Source organism: Triturus cristatus, chromosome 12 (assembly GCF_964204655.1).
Source record: "Triturus cristatus chromosome 12, aTriCri1.1, whole genome shotgun sequence".
In the NCBI taxonomy this organism is placed as follows: Eukaryota; Metazoa; Chordata; class Amphibia; order Caudata; family Salamandridae; genus Triturus; species Triturus cristatus.
In genome coordinates this window covers 106608019-106629286 of record NC_140595.1, presented here as the reverse complement: position 1 = coordinate 106629286, position 21268 = coordinate 106608019, and the positions used below count along the sequence as shown (strand labels likewise).

At 44.0% G+C, this 21268-nt stretch overlaps 1 protein-coding gene across 1 annotated transcript in view; it reads left to right on the top strand.

Annotated features, from left to right (window-relative positions):
* Nucleotides 1-21268, top strand: part of LOC146772765 (rho guanine nucleotide exchange factor 11-like) — a 237740-nt gene that overhangs the window by 26324 nt on the left and 190148 nt on the right. Inside the window, 1 exon segment of the mRNA XM_085637029.1 lies at nucleotides 11970-12095. Within this exon segment, the coding sequence (XP_085493155.1) occupies nucleotides 11970-12095 (126 nt within the window).

Sequence of the window (21268 nt, the reverse complement as noted above, 5' to 3'; positions counted from 1 at the left end):
CAAACAGGCATTCTACCAGGTGGCACAATTTCCACATGTGATTGGATGCATCGACTGCACGCATATCCCCATATGCCCTCCGTCAGCAAATGAGGACCTTTTCAGGAACCGCAAGTCATACCACTCGATCAACGTGCAGGTTGTGTGCGATGCCAACAACATCATAACGGACCTAGTGGCACAATTCCCAGGGAGCACACACGACTCATACATCTTCCGCAACAGTGGAATGCACAGGCGACTACTCAATGGAGAATTTGGAGAGGGACTCCTGTTAGGTAAGTAGAACTACGCTTCCCCACACCAACACCACACATGTATGTACATCACCAATGCTAAGTCTATGCTTCTATCTTCTAGGTGACAGTGCTTACGCCCTGCGGGAATACATACTAACCCCATACCTAAATCCAGCAACCCCGCAGGAACATCGCTACAACGCTGCACACATCAGCACGAGGAATGTGATAGAGCGGACTTTTGGGATTCTCAAGAGCCGCTTCCGTATCCTCCACAAGACTGGCGGCGCCATGCTATACCAACCAGACACATGCTGTCGAATAATTGCTGTATGTGCAATGCTGCACAACATTGCCACCAGAAGGGGGATACCCATGGAGGTGGACAGGGATGACGACCCCCAGGCTGACCAACCACCCGCCCAACGACGACCGGCACACATCCCAAACACAGCAGAGGGCCATAGGAGGCGGACAGACATAATGCAAAATCATTTTTGACCCTGGGTAAAATGAGACATTACAAGTTGGTGTTGGGTGCAACTGTTTAATGCACAGTAGCACTGAGGATTGTGCAACAGAACTAGCATTGTGAATCATGCTCCGATTGCATAAATGTAAATAAAAGGTTCCTTAAAGTCAGGCCTGTGCAAACACAATAATTGGATGGCCATGGTTGCTCCACCATGGACCTGCAGCATGTCCAAATTTCTAGTGGCGCTTGCCACGTACACCAAGCCTCCGCTCAGGTGCATCCAAACCCTCACCACGGCCTGTCCCCGTGGAGGCACGCGAACTTCGGCGCCTGGTGCTGGCCTCTGCCAGTGACACGCTGCTGACACTGGAGGCAGCCTCACTGGTGTCATCCCCTCCCAATGCTGCAGCACTGCATGTGCTGCTCTGAAGTTGTTCCACAGCAGTGGTGATGTGTCCCAGTGACTTGGCCACATCACCGCAGAAGTGCCCAAGGTCCACCTGCAGGGAGACTGTGCGGCGTGCCAACACAGCGGTGCAGTTGCTGTGCCGTTGTATGGCCTTGGTAGCGGCGGCAGAACGCAACATTAGCTGCCGGTTACTCCTCCTCTGGGACTCATGGCCCTCCCTGATGGCACGGGTGAGCTCACGTACCTCCTCCCTGAGCTGAGCATTGCCATCAGCAACCGCAGTGGTCTGGTCCCTGACCGCCGTGCCCATGTCCCTGACCGCGGTGCCCATGTCGGTGACTGCTGCAGTCATGGCGCGCATCTCCCTCGCTAGGCGCACGATGTTGCAGCTGATGCTAGCCACATGTCTTCCCTGCAGGTTCTGTGTACGCAGCATCCTCTCCTCAATTGCAGAGGTTGTTGGGACATCCTGGTCAGCTGAGGAGACGGAACTGCGACGGGCCCTGTGACGCCGTGCGTGTCTTGAGCCTCCATGTGGTGCAGCAGGTGGTGTGGATGTGCGCTGCGTGGGTGCCAATTGCGGGGGGGGGGTTGCCATCTCCTGCAAGGGCGCAACTTGGTGCCTGTGCCTCTGCGGTATTGTGGCTGTACTTGCTGCAGGCTGGCTTGCTGGTGCCGTTGCTTGTGGCGCAAGTGGTGGTGCCTTGGCTTGTGGCGCAGGTGCCTTGGCTTGTGGCACTGGTGCTGGTGCCGTTGATTGTGGCGCTGGTGGAGGTGGTGCTGGTGGGGTGGCAGGTGTTGGCGGTGCGTGCGCATCCTGCGCAGTCTCCTGGTCTGACTCCACGGGTGTCTCAGATATGATCAGCTGGTCGCTGTCGTCAGAGTCCCCAGGTGATGCATCTGTGTGTGAAACAGTGCATGATTAGTGGGATGATTACACCTACATAGTGTTGTACCCATCGATGTCCCTCTGTGGTCCAACAAATGAACAGTCTACAGCCATGTACAAAATATGTGTTGTGTGCTCAGAGGATTTACGCCTGTACCTGCACTCTGGGCTGACTAGACTACAACTCCCAAGATGCAGTAGTGTCATGTGTGGAACTGTCTGTGCCAGAGCTGCAGACACAGTGAGATTGGGCTGGGGGCATGGGTATGGATTTACGCTATGCTGGGTGTGGCACAGGCATGCATCTTACCTTGGGCACTTGTGGCTGCGCCGGACGTGTCCATCTGGATCACCCCCACGACGGCTTCCCGCTCTATCGTCCCTTCCACAAGGTCCTCCAGGGCTGTGTTGGATGGTGCAGTGCTTGTTCCGCCTCCAGTCCTTCTTGCCTCCCGGAGCCTCTCAGCAATCCTCTCTTTTGCGCGCTTCCGCAGATCATACCACCGTTTTTTAAGGTCGTCGATGCTGCGGCTAGTGACGCCAACCGCATTGACCCTCTCACGGATGCGCTGCCAGATGCGCCGCTTCTCGGTCTCAGGCACCTTGAGGGACAGCTTGCCAAAGAGGCGGTCGTGTTTGCTGGACACTCCCTCGATGAGGTACTCCAGCTCCCTGTCCGAAAACTTCTTCTTGCGCTTGCGTGCAGATTCTGCGCTGGATGGCACTTCCTGCGACATGATGGATGTGTGATGTGAATGGCAGAATCTGTGTGGCCTCACTCTGCACAGCCTGTCCTTCTTTCCAGCTCCTGTCTGCTCCTCTGTCGAGGCTATGTGGGTGGGGCAGCAGTATTTCCTGGTTGGTGATGTCATCAGCCTGTTCCCGGAGCGACGCGGCAATTTGCGATTTCGCTATTACCGATTCGGTAATTGCTAATTCGGTATTACCGAACTCGCTATTAGCCAAATCGGTATTACCGAACTCGCTATTTGCTAGTGGGGCCGTTTGCGTGCCCCGCTATTAAGGAATCGGTAAATTTAGCGATTTTTAAGGAATCGCTAAATTTCACCGAATCTGTTGATGCATGCCAATTACCGATTCCTTAATGGCGATTCCTTATTTTTCGCTATTAAGGAATCGGTATTAGTTTGGTTGATGCATATGCCCCTTTGTTTATTATCAAACCGGTAGACTTGTGATCTATTTGACCACTGACTACTCATTGTTTTCATGTGGTTCAACATTTGAAATATTTTTTAGTTTTAGATGGGGTTAGAGGGGTTAACAGGTAGGTGCTTTGAGTTGTTGATGCTTAGCAATGAACGTCAAAGGCACACTTCCTTTGAACGACATCCTGTTTACTTCAGATGGGTTTCTTCTATAATCCTATCTTACTGCAGACTGCCACGACTCTCCACTTATGATGACTCTCATTTTTTGATCCTGGAGTCTGGAGCACTTGAGTTTTCTTCATTGTCATGAAGATTGGCAGTAATGGCTCATTACTACTAAAAAAGTTATCAGGAGTCTCAGATATGATGTGTTGCAGCATCATTACCAATCCGAATTAAGACCAAGGGGAGGAGCAAGTGATAGAGAAATGGTTCCCTTTAAGTGCCTTAAAGCAGCAAACAAACACTGTGTGATGATTAGTATTATGAGCTATTATTCTGAAAATCAGGAAAAAAGGCTTATCATTATAATAAAAACTTCAGCAATTAAAAATGGTATGAGACTGAATATGAGATATTAATCAATCAATCAGCTATATTTCTACAATACATGTCATAAAAGCATTGTTACATAAGATTTAGATATATAAGAATTAAAAAAATATATATATATCGTTCACATATATGCAAATAAGCATTAGACATCGGCTCTTCATAGTACAATGGGAGAAAAATACATGTCATAAAAAGAGCAAAGTATATAAATAAACATTAAAAACATTAAGATTACAGACCAGGACCGATGCAGGACGAATTCCACAGTGTGGTTTAAACAAGCTCACTGTTTTCAGTTAGGTTCCGGTATTGTTTCTTGCTGTTTTGCCAGAGAAGACAGCAATTTTGATCTTCTGGTCCACATCCATCTTAAAAACTTAGCAACAGGAATTGCATAGCGCGGAGAGGGATCTGTACACAAAATTCTCAGGTCAACATTGCTATGTCTGGTACCTAGGTTCTTGCAGATCTGAGAGAGCCATATCTTGCAAGGACCCACATAGGCAGGACAGACAAACAGCATGTGGTGGTAGGTTTCAACATGCTCTATACAATGGGGGCATTTATTTGTCAACAGATAAGGACCAGTTAGAAGTGAAATATTTTAATGGGAGGTAACCAGCTCTGAATTGAAAATAAAGTTTCAGATCAAGGGGCTTTGAAATTGTGTCCCAATAGAGCTCAAGGCTTGGGCCGGGATTGAATGTTAAGAATCTCTCTCAGGATAGTGCCGTCGTTCGTTCTGATAATATTTTGCCCAACCGTTTCCCAATAGCTTTCCTTAATTTCTGCTTTAATGGGAAACTGAGTGGTAGATGGGTTTTCCCATTGGTTTGACATTCTCATGCTGATCAAAACACCTTTGATGTCACTTAGCCAGCCGATTTTATGAAAGCTGTGAGCCTCAATGACATCCCTAAGACCATTGGCATAGATTGCCAGCTCAGGGGTAGACCAAATTCTACGCCAATGTAATATGGGGCATAGTACAGCAATGTATACCAGTGATTGCATCCCTCGGTCATTAAGCATAGGAGTCATAGGGGTACTTTGCGGTAAGCTAGTGATCATTCGGAAAAACCTATTCTCTGCTGTGGCGAGCTGGGTCATTTTCTCAAAGTCCCATTATTTCGACCCATATAGGACCAAGCTCACTACTTTTGTATCACACATCTGCAACACCGGTCTTACTGGCTTAGTCAGAGATGTTTTAAATTCGTTGCTTAAAGCACCAGCTAGTTGGTGATGTTTCAGTGCCATAATTTCAATGTGAGGGCCCCAGCTCATTTTTTTCTCCAGTAGGGTTCCTAGATATGTGAACGCATCTACCTGCTCTAGGGGCTCCTCCATCCAAATTTATCCTACCACTAAATGCTCTGTGGTGATTAAAAGCCATACATTTAGTTTTCATTGCATTGATTTGTAACCCTCATGTGTTGCAGATATTTTCAAAACGTGTTAACGCACACTGTAGCCCACTAGGAGTTTTTGATATGATGAGCGTGTTGCCTGCAAACAATAGGATCGGAATATTTATGCCCACTAAGACCGGAGCATCTGTGGGAAAGGTAGCTGAAAATTGGGAGACTCCATTTATAAAAAGGGAAAATAGTGTAGGGGCCATTACACACCCTTGGCGAACTCCCTTTTCAACTTGGAAGGGGTCAGTTACATTACCCTGTGAGCCCCAGCTAATTTCTCAAAATTGTTCTCATGTAGTCGAACAATGAGAAATAGCAAGTCCGTGGGCATTCCCAGCTCCTGTAGGACCAACCATAGCTTGTTACGTGAAACTAAATCAAAAGCTGACTTTAGATCTACAAAAGCAGCATACATGCTGCCATTGCCAAACACAACAGTCTGCCAGTATATTAACAGAAAACAAAAGACTTGGTCTATTGTACTGATCTGTGCACGAAAACCCACCTGGAAGGGGGTTAGGATATCATTAATATTAATCCACTCCTGAACCTTTGCCAGGACGAGACGGGCTACCACCTTTTGAAATGAGTCGATTGGGCTTATGGGTCTATAGTTACCTGGCAGAGACCTATCGCCCTTTTTATATATTGGTATGATCTCCGCACCCCTCCATGAATCAGGGATGGGAGCAGCATAAACAATAGCGTTTGCTAACAACATGATGTGCCGGGCCCAGTTATCCTTATCGTGTAAAAAGACATCAGCTGGCATATTGTGAATGCCGGGAGCTCTTCCCCTTGTAATTGCACTATAGGCAGCTCTTACTTCTACAAACTCGAAAACCAGGTCAGTTGTCTACGGATAAATTGTAAAGGGCTCGCCTTCATATTTGTCATTGTTGGCATATTGTTTGGCAAAGTTTTTAACCGAAGTGTCTGGGGCTACGTGAATTTGCGGTGGTAGAGAATGTCAACCCCTACCCCATTTCACTAAGTTCCAAAAATGTTGGAGGTTATTTCTTGTGCATGCCAATTTAAGGTCTTGCCATGTGTTTTTGTCCCACAGACGTGGTCCGTGCAGGTAACAGCAGTGGGGCAGTGGAACTGTGTGGGGGGTATTTTGAGGGACGATGTAGAGGGAAAATTGAATAAATATTACATTTTCCCTCGGCATCGTCCCTTGAAATGCCCCCCACGCCTCCCCACCACCCCACCGCTGTTACCTGCACGGACCGCGGCTGTCGTTCCATTCCTTTTTAGCACTGTCCTGTGCTTTCCTATAGTTTTTCCTAGATTTCTGGATACTGCTTACATTTTTCAATCTGATGGCCTCCACTAGAGATTTGCGAGCTTGCTTGCATTCTTTATTGAACCAGAAATGCAGTATCTTAACGCAATTATTCTTAGCTCTAATGGGTCTGTGGGCAGTACTAGACTGCCCACAGGCTCTGCAATGGCAGGCCTGAGTTATATTTATAGGCTGCTTATGTGGGTGGAACAATCAGTGCTGCAGGCCCACTAACAGCATTTGATTTACAGGCCCCGGGCACACCCAGTGCACTGTACTAGGGACTGACTAGTAAATCAAATATGCCAATCATGGAATCAACAATCCATTACAATAATTGACTAAGCGGGGCACTTGCACTATGGTACTGAACAGCAATGGCAAAGTGCACAAAGCATGTAGACCAGCAAAACGAAGCCCAACACACAGCAAAAACACAGGAGGCAAAGGCAATAATACAGGGGAAACCCACGCCAATGATGCCAGGTTTAACAAGGCCCGTATGGAGTTATTTTCAAACTTTGTTTGTATTCCAGTTGTGCTTAATTTACATTAAGCATTTACATTACACTTCTATCTAAAATGCACAATGTTCGCACTTGCTGTATTTGTATCAATTCTGTATTAGGGTGCTGAATGCATATGTTTAGTTTTTACATTGCACCTAAAAACACATACAAAGTAATTGTTATATGTAGTTTGATTTTTATATTGACAGACATGAACCCTTGATCTGTTTAGTTAAATTTGTTTTTAGAAGAATATACTTTGGTACACTTCAATTGAATTGAATAAACTTGAACACTTGAATGGGCAGAAAGCTTTGAGCTTATTACAAGAAGAAGTACAGGAGGGGGAACATGGTGGCTAGCTAGCACGCTGGCTGGGAGCTCCTGCTTCTCTGGTGCATAATACCATAATGTGGTGATAGCATTAAATGAATTCCACTAATCTCAGAGCTGCGTATTAATGAGATTGCATGGGCAACTTGACAGTCCCTTCTCATAGTATGCATTGAATGTTCTATTGCCTCAGGGAAGAACGCATTAAAAAAAAAGAGCACCAGGTCTCTACCGAATACACAGAGCTGGATGCCATAGGAGCCGCTGGTAAAAATAGATACACATTTAGAAATGCTCGGCCAGGGCCAGGTTTGTTGCATAGTAAAGGGAGAGGGTTTGATTATCAGCAGCAGAGCAAGGTGATTATTTACCCCCCCCCCCCCCCCCCAAGCCACTTCTACAAAATCTCTCCCTGTGTCTATTCCAGAATAGGTTCTGTTCGATGCAGGGAAACGGAAAGATAATAGAGTTATTAGAGATACAGCAGGCCCACCAGGAGGGAAAATATAAATCACACCATCTTTAGGATCTTACTTTAAGAAAGGTATTGAAACTCAGGCCAATCTAATTACATTGATCTGCCTTGCTATTATGCAAAATATGGACCCAATCCACTCCGCTTATGCCAGTAGATGGGCCAGGTCTCCCTCTCTTAAATCGATTTCAGGTTCTCTCTCAGGATCCCACAGGGAAATAATTGCGTTGAGGAAGTTTCTATTGACCCCTCGCGAAGAGAAGATGGGAACACCGAAAAACATAGATCAAGTAGATATGGGCTCCTTACTACTGACACTTTTGAAAAAGAGATTAAAGGCAAACTTACAATTTCTAGAGAGCAAACAGGCTAAAAATACAGAAAGCCTGTGAAAAGCTTGATACTAAAATGGTAGACATCCTGGAAAGGTTATCCACTATGGAAGCCTTGCTTGGAGTATTGCGGAAGGAAGTTAAGAGCAATTATAAGGAGATTCCATTCTTGAAAGCGAGGGAAAATGAGATCAAAGAGAAACTGGAATCTTTGGAAAATAACTCTGGGAGAAACAAGTTAAGGTTTCTCAATGTCCTGGAAGGAGCAGGTGAAAACTTGAAGGGGTTCGTCATAGACCTGATCAAAGTGTGTGTTTGGTAAACCAGCTCCCTAGACCTCGAGCAGGACATACAAGGGTGCATCGGGATCAATTTAAAAGAAGTCCAAACAGAGAGAAATACAGGAAAATATTAATAAACTTCCGTACTTATGCAATAAAAAAGCTAATCCCAACAGAAGCCTTGAAAGCAAAAGCTTTAAAAAATGATTGGTCCTTCTCCATAAGACCGGCTATAGCAAAAGTTCCTCAAAATCGGCAATGGGAGTTAGGGAAACACATTCAGGAACTGAAGTCGCTGGGTGCAAATGTGTAGTTGAAAATTCCCAATGACATTAAGAGCCATGCGGAACAACAAGATGCACAATGTAATAGAGAATTCGGAGGTTGACGTTCTAATAAACCAGATAAAAATGCAGCAAATAAATAGAAAATAAACAGGAGCGTAGAAGGTCAAGTGGTATGAAGTACTATCATTTTTGGATACTGGGAGCGTACCCCAGTGGGGTAGGGGAGGGGCAAGCTGGAGGGGTGAAACGTAGTTAGGACAGATAGTGGTTTTACTAAACACAGGGTGGTGAGCCTGTGGGAAAAAACTAAAAAAATAATTGTAGTCCTCATTTATGATAGGGATTCTGAGATGGATTGGGAAACGGTTAGGCTGGAATTATCATGGAAATGATAAAGGAAGTAAGGAAGGTTCACAACATACGGGTATTAACCTGCAACACAAATGTTATGAGGGTACCAAGTAGACAAAGGAAGATTTTGGGATTTCTGAAGCTTTCTGATAGTGACATTAATATACCCCCCAGGAAACATACTTACGTCAAGAAGAATGGGGGGAAATTTTAAAGAGACATAAATGGATTAAACAGTTTTCTTGCACCACTCAATCTTGTAATGTGAAAGGGGTGGAGCTTCTTTTTTATTTGTTCTTTTTGCATTTGTCACCTCGAGTGGGACGGGTATGCCCAGACATGGGTCCTGTGCTCTCCATGCCACTGGAGTCAAGGTATCCTGGCTGAAAGCCCGAAACCGGTCCTAGGATGCTTTTTTCCAGTCCAGGGACGACCTGGCCTAGCAGTTCGGGCTGGACTGTTCCCATTGGGACACAGGGTCAAGACTGATTTGCATATGGCTGGGTCCAAGAAATATGGAAATGCCTCCAGAATAGACTTTTATTGTAGATATGAAGTTAGGGAATAAGGTATGAAAGAAAATCCATCAACCAGAGCATCTCTCAGATCATGATGCGGTTAGACTGGAACACTTTCTCTCGAGGTCCTCAATTCCGTCTAAATGGACCTTGGATAGAGCATTATTAGGACAGCAGGAGATTATAAATGCTCTGAAAAGAGCTACTGCAGTTTGATCTACAAGAAAAACCCCTTGCATGTTATATGGGATGCTTATAATGCCTTTATTCAAGGGAAACCGACTAGTAATGCTGCACATAGAAGGAAAGAAAGTAACAATAAGGTTAGAGAGTAAAAGCTGAGAATAGGAGTAATTGATAAACAGCTGGCAATTTGTGAGGACCCCGTGTAAAAATAAACCTACAAGATAACTTTAAAGAGGCTAAGGGTTGTTTGGCCGTGTATCTGGATGGAGTGGTGCAGAGTAGGTTGAATGCCTGCAAGTTAGCACATTATGAATATGGAAAAGATTGTGGGAAACTTCTGGCTTGGAAGACAAAGTAAAAAAGCACTAGAAATATGATTGACAAAGTAGAAATTAATGGCACCAGTGAAAGATGTTCAGAGGACTCTGATACTGGGAGGATGTTTGCGGGTGCTTACCGAAATTTACATACCGACGATTCAACAGCACTAAAAGAAGAAATAGAGAGTTGTTTGAAGGAGGACACTCTTCCTAGGTCAGATCAGAACAAACATCTCCATCTGAATCAAGAAATTACTACACTAGAAGTAGATACAATTCTTAGAGGGTTCAAAAAGGGAAAGGCGCCAGGCCCTGATGGAAAACCAAATGAGCTATATAAGGCCTTAAAAGAGGAACTCACTCCAGTTTTGACCAGCTTAATACATTTCATCCCACAATGTTGGGGGAAGAGAGTGATTTATATATATAATGTGAAAATAACACTAATATTAAAGCCTAAGAAAGATTTTTTTAATGTGAATCGTATTGACCAATATCCTTGCTTGATAACGATTAAAAGATACACACACAAATACTAGCTAAGAGATTGGACAAAGTAATAGGAAATATTGTCCATAAATCCAAAAGAGCTTCATGAAACGGAGACAGCTCTACAAGCTCACCCATGATTTGGTGAGCACAATAGATGTGGCCATGGTAACAAATGCTCCACTGAGCATACTAACGGTAGATGCCACTAAGGCTTTTGATGGAGGTAGTTGGCCATTTCTATATGAAGTCACCAAGAATCTTGGGAGTCACTAACTACAGCAATATGGCTCCAATTTGGAAATCTCCCCTCCATGCTTACAAGATGTCCTAGCTACCCCTCCTAGATTGCAGGAATAGTAAGATGGGGCAAGCTGTTTGAAGAGGGCTCCCTGAGCTCTTGGCACTATTTATCCAAAAGTACCAACAACAGGCTCTCTAGGTTTAAATACTATCAACTAGCCAGCTGATCCAAGGACAACTTAATATACGGATTAGAACAGAATGGAGGAGAAACTACGGAGCATTCGGATTCATAGAAAGGAAGTATCCAATTGGTGCTGGATCCTGGTATGAGGTAAAGATGGCCCTCCTACTTTGCCAGAGGAGATATGGAAAGCGGACCTGCCGTCACCAGAAATTCTACACCAATGGCTACTATCAAAGTCTACATTATGATCAGTGGTGAGATCTGCAACCCTAAGGAGAAACCATTTGTTCACCATGTAAAGGGCCTATTGGTCTCCAAAACAACTCTCAAAGCTGGGAGGTCAGAAGAAGAGATGCTGTCCAAAATGTGCCTTGTAGAATGCAGATCATATCCATCTTCTATGGCAGAGTCCCGGTATTCAAATCTTCTGGCATGAAGTGGATAAGGCGTTAACAGAAATATTGAGAAAAGATATAGAGGTAAGCCTCCCATTTGTTATTTTCTGGATTTTAGAAGATGGAGGGTCTAATCAAAGATAAGGGAAGCTACAATCTCAGTTACTTTTTATGTTAATAATTATAGCATGCAGGTAAATCTGTATTAAATGGATATCTAACACTTCACGTACTTGCACAGATTGGGTTGAATCGGCAAAACACATTGGCAGGATATAATGTGTAAATGGTCCAAAATAGAGGATAAAAATGTGGGAACACCTTTTTTTTATTCCTCAACAAGTTTTGGTTAATTAAATGATAATAGTCTAAGGATTAAAGACAGACTTCAACATAAGAGGAGTTGGGCAGTGGCTCCCGCAAACCATCAAAAAGTTGTTTGAAGGAGACGAAATGAAGGATGTCAAAACCCTCAGATGTTTTAATTTCACCTGGTGGCTCTCAAACCGTACCTCCCGCCTACTGACGTATATGACGACTAAAAACAACAACAAAAAATGAAAGCTTTGAGCATTTGCTGAATTTCTGGTTTATGGCTTTTTTTCATATATCTAGTTTGATGGGCCTACTGGAGAGAGGATAAAGCATCAAGCTGCAAGGTTTTGCCGCTTTCAGTATTATGCCCTGGAGATGATCAAAACCAAACGACAGGAGGAGCCCCGATTTAACCTATTCATGCAGGTATGTCTTTCTGCTTATAATCCCTATCCTGCCAAACAGAATATATGTTTAAATCAATGAAGTTTGTTCAGGGTTTGTAAGGTCTTTGTGTAAGATAAGAAGTGATTATGTCCTGGAGGCCTTTTGTTTACTTTAGCATTTGAGGTCCAAAATAAATGTAAAGTTTTCTTTTTGATGCATACTTTTTCAGCATTAGATCCACGCAATTGTGATACTTTTAACATACCTGCCTATCTTCATTTTGGGTGCCACAATTCTGCCAATGAACTGAAAATGCTTCAGAACTGTCCCAGGAGGCTATTTCCAAAATCTTTTCTGCATGTTTTATAACAGGAGTTCTTGAAGTGATATATGCTCTTTTTAGAGAATTTTGTTGCTGCTGCTGATATTTGTCCAAGTTTCAGCTTCTGTAACTTTGTTCAAACTTCTACTAGGTTCATTTTCGATCCATTAAGCAGCACTTTGTTTCTGTAGCTGACGGTAAGTGAGACATTTCAGTGTTCTTTTGTTTACAGTGCACTGCTTGCTACTGTAACTGATGAGCAGGAAAATCAATGAATGATACAATACTGGAACAAAGTTCTGTGCTACAATTGCAGTTCTCCAGCGGTAATATATTTGAGAGAGTCACATGTAAGCCCTCCTCCTCTCTGGCAGTGTATGTACGACACACATACTTGGAAGTTGGAGGGTGTCTGTGGAACATGTGGGACGATAGCTGGAGGTTTAAGCAAATACAGTCAATAGTGCATACATAATTAGATAATAATTGTACCCCTAGGGAATGTTGGAGCACAGTGGTCGAGAGTACATATGTGGGCTAACATTTTTTTATAAGAAGTGGGGGAGCCCTCGGTGGTAGAAATGTTGTACCTCCTCGCAGATTATGGAAATTTCCTTCAAAGAAATGCGAGGAAAATGTGTCATTTTATCCAAAGGTTTTGTTTGCTGGGCATTCCTTTGAGGAAAGAGTAATAAGATCCACTCAAGTCACACCACCCTGGACTTCCCTTGGTGTCTAGCTTTCAGAAATGTCTGGGTTTAGTAGGTTTGCCTGGGTAGCCGCCAAACCCCGACCGCTGTGCTGCCCACATCGCCGAAATGGGATGCATTTCTTGGCAAAAATCTTATATTTCCACATTGGTTTTTGGGGTCTTTCCTGTCACTGGAAATCGGCCTACCCACACGTGTGGTATTGATTTTATCAGGAAATAGTAGAGCTTTACTTATTATCACCTGAATTAATCTCCAATTTTTGGCTGCTAAATGTAAGCCAGCGAACAAAAAATAATAAATTTTGCGTAATGCCGGTTTATTACATACCCATTTTTCATTCATTAGATTTTAGCATGTTAATTGAAGCATAGTTCGTACACAATGAAAACTCTTTAGAAACTGCAGCTGACACACCAGACCGGGGAATTGCTTGTTTTTTAGGACAACCAACAAATACTGTATATTCTTGTGAACTGAAAGTTAAATTATTTTTGAAACTCGGCCTTGGGGGTCAAAATTGAAGATGAAAGTTCACCCATTTCTGTTACTTCCCTTGATTTTTACATTTTTTTTAATTCAACAATAAGTTATTTTAGGAAAAGCTTGAGCAATCTGGGTAAATTACCTCTTGCTGAATTCCAAATTGTGTCTATTTTTTAGAAATGTAGTTTTATGTGTTCACACATGGGTTTAAACTGTTTCCATCAAGCACATCAATTAGGCAGAAACCACACAAGGAAAATAGGAAAAATTGACTGCTTCTTAGTAAAATGCAAAAACTGTTTTTAAAATGATTTTTTTGAAACCTGAAAGCTGGAAAGATAGCGATCTTAGCAGAGCGAACCTTTTGATGACATTTTTATAAGAAAACTGATACGCTTCTTACACAGCAGTGTTCTCCCAGTTTTTCCCATTAAAAAGAAACCCAATCTTTCTTTTGGTTATTTTCTAAGTTTAGCAACGGGGATTCTACACACCCTGGCTATCTGTTGAATTCCCAAAATATGGCAAAGAAAACTTGGCTTGGCTCCCTTTTGTAGAAAAAAGTTATGAATGCGTAAGCACGAAGTGCCCCAAACATCAAACAAAAAGATTCAGGACTAGAGCTACTGGTTGCCTCAGTAGCTAAAGAATGAAGCTTCTGGATGTGGTTAGTGATCTAGGGCAGTGCTCTTAACCTTTTGACTTTTGTGAACCCCCACTTAACAGTTACTGGACCTGGGGAACCCCACTGAGTCAGCAGTGGAAGCCTTTAACCCTGGCATAAACAATTTTGAAGATTTGAACGTCAAAACAATACACAAAAATTCAGAAGCATTCATCGAACCAATACACAAATGCTATAATATTTTAATAAATGAATATAAAAAATAAAATAAATCATTTTAATAGCATAAGTGGACTTTTCTAAATTTAACTGAGATCACCCATCTTCCATACTATGTTCTTTTTGATGCATTTGCACTGCTCCTGTCAATCAAACTCTGCACAACTACTTAATTTTTAACCTCTAATTTCAAATTCCTTCACTTTTACTGAACATTTGAAAATGTTCAGTTTCACATTTTGCATCTTTATTTATACACACTGTATTAATGTTAATAATTTTTAATTTTCTAAGCAGTCACGGGCTGCATGATTAGGCTTCACAGATCCCCACTCGTCTCTGGATCTCCGGTTAAGAACCATTAAACTAGGGTATCCGTGCAGTCTCTGTCCATGTTTTCTTGGGAGCTGGTATCACGGTAAAGACTCAAGTGTATTGATTTTTTTCAACCTTTTATCTGCACAATCTTCTTAATCATTACATCTAATTCTTAATGTAAATGAACATACAGACAATATTACTTTCCTACAGCTTGGGAACATTAAAATAAACATGTTCATGCAAATTCTCCAAACTTCGGTATGTTTTCTGTTGCACAGTTTCCTTAGATGTCTAAGGGCATTGTTTTTAAATATCAGTACAGGATTAATGAAATAAAGAATTGTGGTTTGAACTACAAAGTGAATTGATATTTTAGGTAAAATATGTAAACGCCATAAAGAGGCAAAACTGGCCTCACCACTCCTTCCATGAGTGTCTTAAATTAAATAGCAAAATTCCAATACGTTCAACTTGTTCCCACCACCTCAACCGCACATGCTGATAGCATGAATCCAGAATGAGTTTAGTATTGTCGTCCCAAGAGCAATGTCAGTCTTGTCAACTGTTTAAAAAAAAATCTATCTATCTATCTATCTATCTATCTATCTATCTATCTATCTATCTATCTATCTATCTATCTATCTATCTATCTATCTATCTATCTATCTATCTATCTATCTATCTATCTATCTATCTATCTATCTATCTATATATATACATATATATATATATATATATATTATCATTTTCATCAAAGTAAGCATAACATATAAAAGCAACAAACGTCATACTACATGTAGTACCCAACATATTGTCATTTATAAGTCTAATATGGTCCTTCTTTCACACCCCGTTTTCTAGATAATGAGGTCGCAAGTGCACCATCATGAACATGCGTAATGCAATTGACAATTTCAAATATGACACAGATCTGTAGTATCGATACATGCTTGTTTCTCGTTTATTGCCCTACCCACCATTCACATTATTGGATTGCAAATAAGCCATCAGTGGCCCCCATAAGTCTTTTGGCCTTGACCTCATTGGCTGCTCCTCAGCATACAGTTCCAGTTGTGTCTTATATTGTGCCTGTCAGGCATCCAAGACACTTTTGTAGGGCTAGATGTACTCTTCTGAAGCAATGCCACTCTACATTTTGCTAGTAATAAGCTTACTGACAAGATATTCCGATTTAGTGACCGGAAGTCTCTCGCAGTCCCAGTAGGCAGATCGCTGGCTTGCACTCCAGCCTTGCCCCAATCATATCAGATAGTGTGTCTCTGACTTGAACCCAGTATTGCCTCACGCGTGGATATGATAACGCAGATGTATAAAGACTGCCTCTTTGGCTCCGCAGCGTACACAGCTCGAGTTGCCCTTTAACACATACCTATATAAGTGCATCGGGGGACAATACATTTGGTACAAGAACTTCAACTGAATTACCCTCAAATTACAATTTCAGGTAAGTGTGCCTGATTGCCCACAGCAAAACCTCCAATCCTCTTCCCCCTTGGGCTGTGGTAACACCGCATTCCATTTTGCCAACACTTTGCCACCTCCCTGTGTCCCATCCTCCTGTGCTGCAGCATATAGTTTAGTAATAAGGTGTTAGCGCGTCGCGCTGGTGAGCAGTACCTGTAGTGTCATGAGCATCGGAGGTTCACTGGGAAAGTGTGGATTGTGTACGTTTATGGCTGCTCAAAGTCGGTAATATAGGAAGACAAATAATGAGGTGTTTGCCCACAGAACTGTCTCATTAGGTAGTGTTAGGAAGTTACCATTTGTGTACAAATCACCATTGTGTGTAGTCCTGCCTCCCGTAGCATCTGGAGCGATCCATCCTCCTGTGTCACCGTTATTTCTGTATGGTGTACTAGGGGCACCACAGGAGCATCCAGCTAATTCTTCCCAGCTCGCCTAGCCAAAGTGTACCAAGCGATCAATGTAATGTGTAACATGTTAATCTCATTTTGGGACATCCCATTTCACTTCTGTGGTAGGATGGCCCTGAGTGGGATCGGAGCAGCATCATGTTGCTCGCTACATGAGGTGTGAAATCATGCCGCATTCCAGAAGTGTGCGAAATGTGCCTGCGTGCACTAATGATATAGCATAAAATCGGGGGCACAGAATCCTCCATCCACGTTTGGGAGGGTGAGGACCTCCCAGCTGATCCTCGGCTTCTTGCCCGCCCATACTAGTGTGATCAACAGGGAGTGCAACTGCTTAAAGAAGGAGTTGGACAGTACTATTGCAATGTTATTAAATAGGTTTAGAAACTGTGACAGTACCACCATTTTTATGACTGCTAGTCTAACCGTCAGGGAGAGCGGGAGGGTCGTCCAGGGCGCAACTGAATCTTCCAATCTGGACATTTCCTTGCCGTAATTCTCACATTTCACAATGTTAGGGTCTCTGTGCACCCATACCCATGAATAATTGACAGGGCCTTTCTCCCACTCTAGCGGGAACCCAATGTCGCAGCGTAGGTGTTCGCGGGAGGACTATGGATTTCGTCCAGTTGATACACAGACCAGAGTAGTAATCCCATTTTATATACTCTCTATTTACCAGGGCCAGATATGCCAACGGTTTACTAATGTACAGCACCATATCTTCTGTATATAGTGAGATATTCAAGGGTCATAGATGAAATCTAAGGGCAGTAAGGGCGTGTTTCTGCTGAGTAATGCAGGCAAGCAGCTCCATGGTAAGCACGAATAGCAGCAGCAACAGGGGGCAACACTGCGACGTCCTCATACCGACACTCAAAGCATGTGATGTGTGACCATCGACACGCACCTGTGCTGCTGGGCACTCATATAAAAGGCATATCCATCTTAAGAACGCCTCTGGTATCCCTATGCTGCCTAATACCACAAACATCTATATCCACGCAATAGAATCAACGGCTTTGGCCGCATCTAATAGAACCTCCGCCTGCAAGGTGGGTTCCACTTGATGTAATAGTGCAAAGATAGTGCGTAGGTTGTGTGTAGTTGACCGAGCCGGTATAAAGCCAGATTGATTTGGCAGCACTAACTGTGATATCAGGGGCTGTAGGCACACTCCAATTACCTTGGCTAAAATGTTGGCATCTATATTAATGAGAGATAGTGGCCTATAAGATTTGTACCGCTCCGGAGCCTTGTCTGGCTTATCAACGTCACTATCAATACTTCTCTCAGAGATGGCGGTAGTGTGTGACTAAGGTAGGCTTCCTCCTACATTGCATGTAGCTGCAGAGCTAGCACTTCGGCATGCTCCTTATTAGAACCCTCACGTAATCTCATCTATACCTGGGGCCTTCCCATTCGGAAGGGCATGTATGGCTTCTCTGACGTCTTCCACAGTCACTGGCTGAGCTAAGTATTCTCTCTGCCCTTGCGAATGCCATGCCAGTGTCACCCTCTCTAAATAATGGGCAAGTTCGATCAGTGATGCCGAGCTGCATGGCTCATATAGACTTGCATAAAATCTCTTGAACTCCTCCACTATATCTGAGTTGGAGTTGAGTGCGGCCCCATCATCGTTCACCAAGTGGACAATGGGGTCTGGGCCTTTCTGTGCCTTTAGGTTTTGAGCAAGGCTTTGCCTAGGCCTCCCACCTTCAATGTACGTACTTGCGAAGTGACGCTTAGAAATGAATCGCGCCTCTTGTTCTGCAAGGGTCTCAATTTCGGTCACGTGTTCCCTAATAGAAGCCAATCTGGCCTCTTTTGGCTGGCATTCATATTCTCTCTCCAGGGAATTAAGCTCATCTTTAGTGTTTTTTAGCTGTTTACGAATTGTTTTCAGTACCCCCACTTGAGTGCCTATACATGTCCTATGTATTGTTACTTTAAAGGCTTCCCACAGAGAGCCCCAGCTTGATACTGAGCTGATATTTAATGCAAAGTACTCTACGATCACACCTCCTCTATGAATGCCGCATCTAGGAGTGCTGCTGGGAGAAAAGGCCAAGTGAGCGGTGTGGGAGTTACATGCGCCAGCTTCAGTCGCATTAGGACTGACAAATGGTCTGATAAAGTCTTAGCGAAGTAGCATGGATCTTCTACCCACTGCAGACCTCAGTAGATATAAACCAATAGTCCAATCTGGACCATGTGCAGTGTACAGAGGACACAAATGTGCCCTCCTTCTGTGTAGGGTGTCGTAGTCGCCAGGCATTGACCAGCCCATATTCTTCCACCCCACTACGGATCACCATAGCTGCCTGCTTCCCATGCCAGCCGGTGTTTGATGAGCGATCTTCTGCAGGGTTAGGTATGTATTGAGGTATGTATTGAGATCCCCCGCCCAGAGGATATGGGCCGGCATAGTGGAAAATATCAGTCTCCAGGTGTTAACTAGTCTCCAGAGATGTTACCTTGTGTGACAGCAGTGACAGCTATCATCCTATGTGCAATTAATAGCCGGCCCTGGTCGTCCTCATAGTGAGCGTGGAGGGTACCATGCGCTTGACCAAAAGTAGGACCCCCCCCTTGAGTATGTAGAATAAAAGGAGGTTAGCTGGCATGATGTCCAACGGGCACCTATAGTGCTGTCTGATCGCCTATCCAAATGTGTTTTCTGCAATAAAGCCACCTGTATGCCTATCTAGAAACCGGAGCACTAGCCTAAACTTATGGGGATTATTAAGACACATACCTTCCATATAATGAACATTATGCTATCTCCTGCTCACCGCCATTTAGTCATTTCACTGAAATGGGAATGGTGCATGGGCTTCTATACTGCACTCCCTGCGTATCACGGAGAACAATGTATATTTTGTGTGGGTATACAAGATTCGAACAACCTAACATTCTTCCCCTCCCACTTCAGCAACCCAGCTGGCAAAAGACATCCCCCAAAAAACAATGAACATATATAGTTTCAGCATTATCATTACACTCAATAACAAATAAATTGTAGCACCATGTGTTTGACTCATCTGGGGTGCTCCCTCACTGGTATTCACCAGGTTCCCAGTCTCCCTTCAGGTGTATGGAGGTGACCGAGTTCACAGGATCATAGATATGCATCTTAAATCAGCTTGAATATGTCGACAGCTTTAACGTTGTCACAACCTCATGCCGGTAATGGCTGCCACTGCGGCTTCAGGCAGTCGCTGAGTGTCTATAAGTAGCTCCTGGTAAGGCCTAATGCTTAGTGTAGAACGTCAAATTTCTTCGTCATCTGCATTTGTTGTGCCCTGGGCATGTTTACCAGGTGAGAGTGTCTTCAGGTATTCCTTGGCCGCTTTAGGCATCGTGAAGATTTTCTGCTCACCTCAGTGTTCCACATAATGTAGGCATGCCGGGTCCAACATGGAATTGGAAATGTCTGCTTCTTGTAGCTAGTGCTTGATTGGTAGAACCTCCCTCCTAGCCAAAGAGAAATCAGGATAGAAAGTGAATTTGTTTCTTTGGTATTGGACTTGGCCCGTTTCTCGGGCCAGCCAGAGGGCAGCATCCCTATCACAAGAATTCAAAAGCTTCACTATGATGGAATGCAGGGGAGTCCCAGGCAAAAGGCTGCGTCAAGAATGCACGGTGTGCTCGTTCTATCACCAGCAGTTGGGATAAGTTCTTGGCACCAAATATTGTCACCAGCATGCCCTCAATATAAGTTTCCATTTTGACAGCATTTATAGATTCTGGGACCCCAATTATGTGTAAATTATTGCAGCAAGAGTGCGCTTCCAAGTTCTCGTTTTTTGCTTGAATAACTGCCAAGACGTGCTTCATGTTCAGGTTTTTCGAGCTCTTAGTTTGAATCTTGTCTTCGACCTTAGATATCCTCTTTTCTGTTTCTGCGCTGCGTGACAACTGCCAGGAGTGTTGCTTCTAGGGAGTTCCCTTCTGCCATCCCGGTGGGCTGCCCCCCCCTCCAAACCAGTATCCGAGGGTTGTTTCGCAGAGCCTCTTGTCTTGCCTGCTGCTGGTCCGCCTTTCCCATTGTGAGCACTCACGATCGTTAGCTTCCTAACATAGGCAGCTGACCGTGCAGCGGACCCTAACAGAAGGCAATCCTATGTGACTGTGGCAGCGCTGCACACACCACGCCCCGGAGTCGTGGTGCCTGTGGTGTCAGATGGTGATCGCATATGACGCCAATATCGCCCAGGTGGGAATGCGAGATGTGGGAAAACTCACTGCACTGTTCCGGAATTGCACTAGTCCTTAGTCACACTATTGATGCATTTCAACTCTCTTGTCCCCATATTTAGACACAGTCAGATAGTTTAGCTGGAAACTGCAGGCCTCTGACGCTCCTGTCTCAAGCACCAATGTTTGCTGTAGCACAGCACATCACCGTGGGTGTCCTCGTTTACCACATTATTTTCCCCTTTGGAACGGGGTTTAGCCATGTATTATGTAGAATAGGGGTTTTCTGCAGCGTGTGTCGAGGCCTTCTCCAGTCATCACATACCACTCAGCATGGGTTCACCATGCCGAACCACTCAGCATGTATTCCCCACATCTACAGACGCCGACCACGCTGTGCTGTTTTCAGCTGTTTGGGGCCTGCCGTGGTTTGA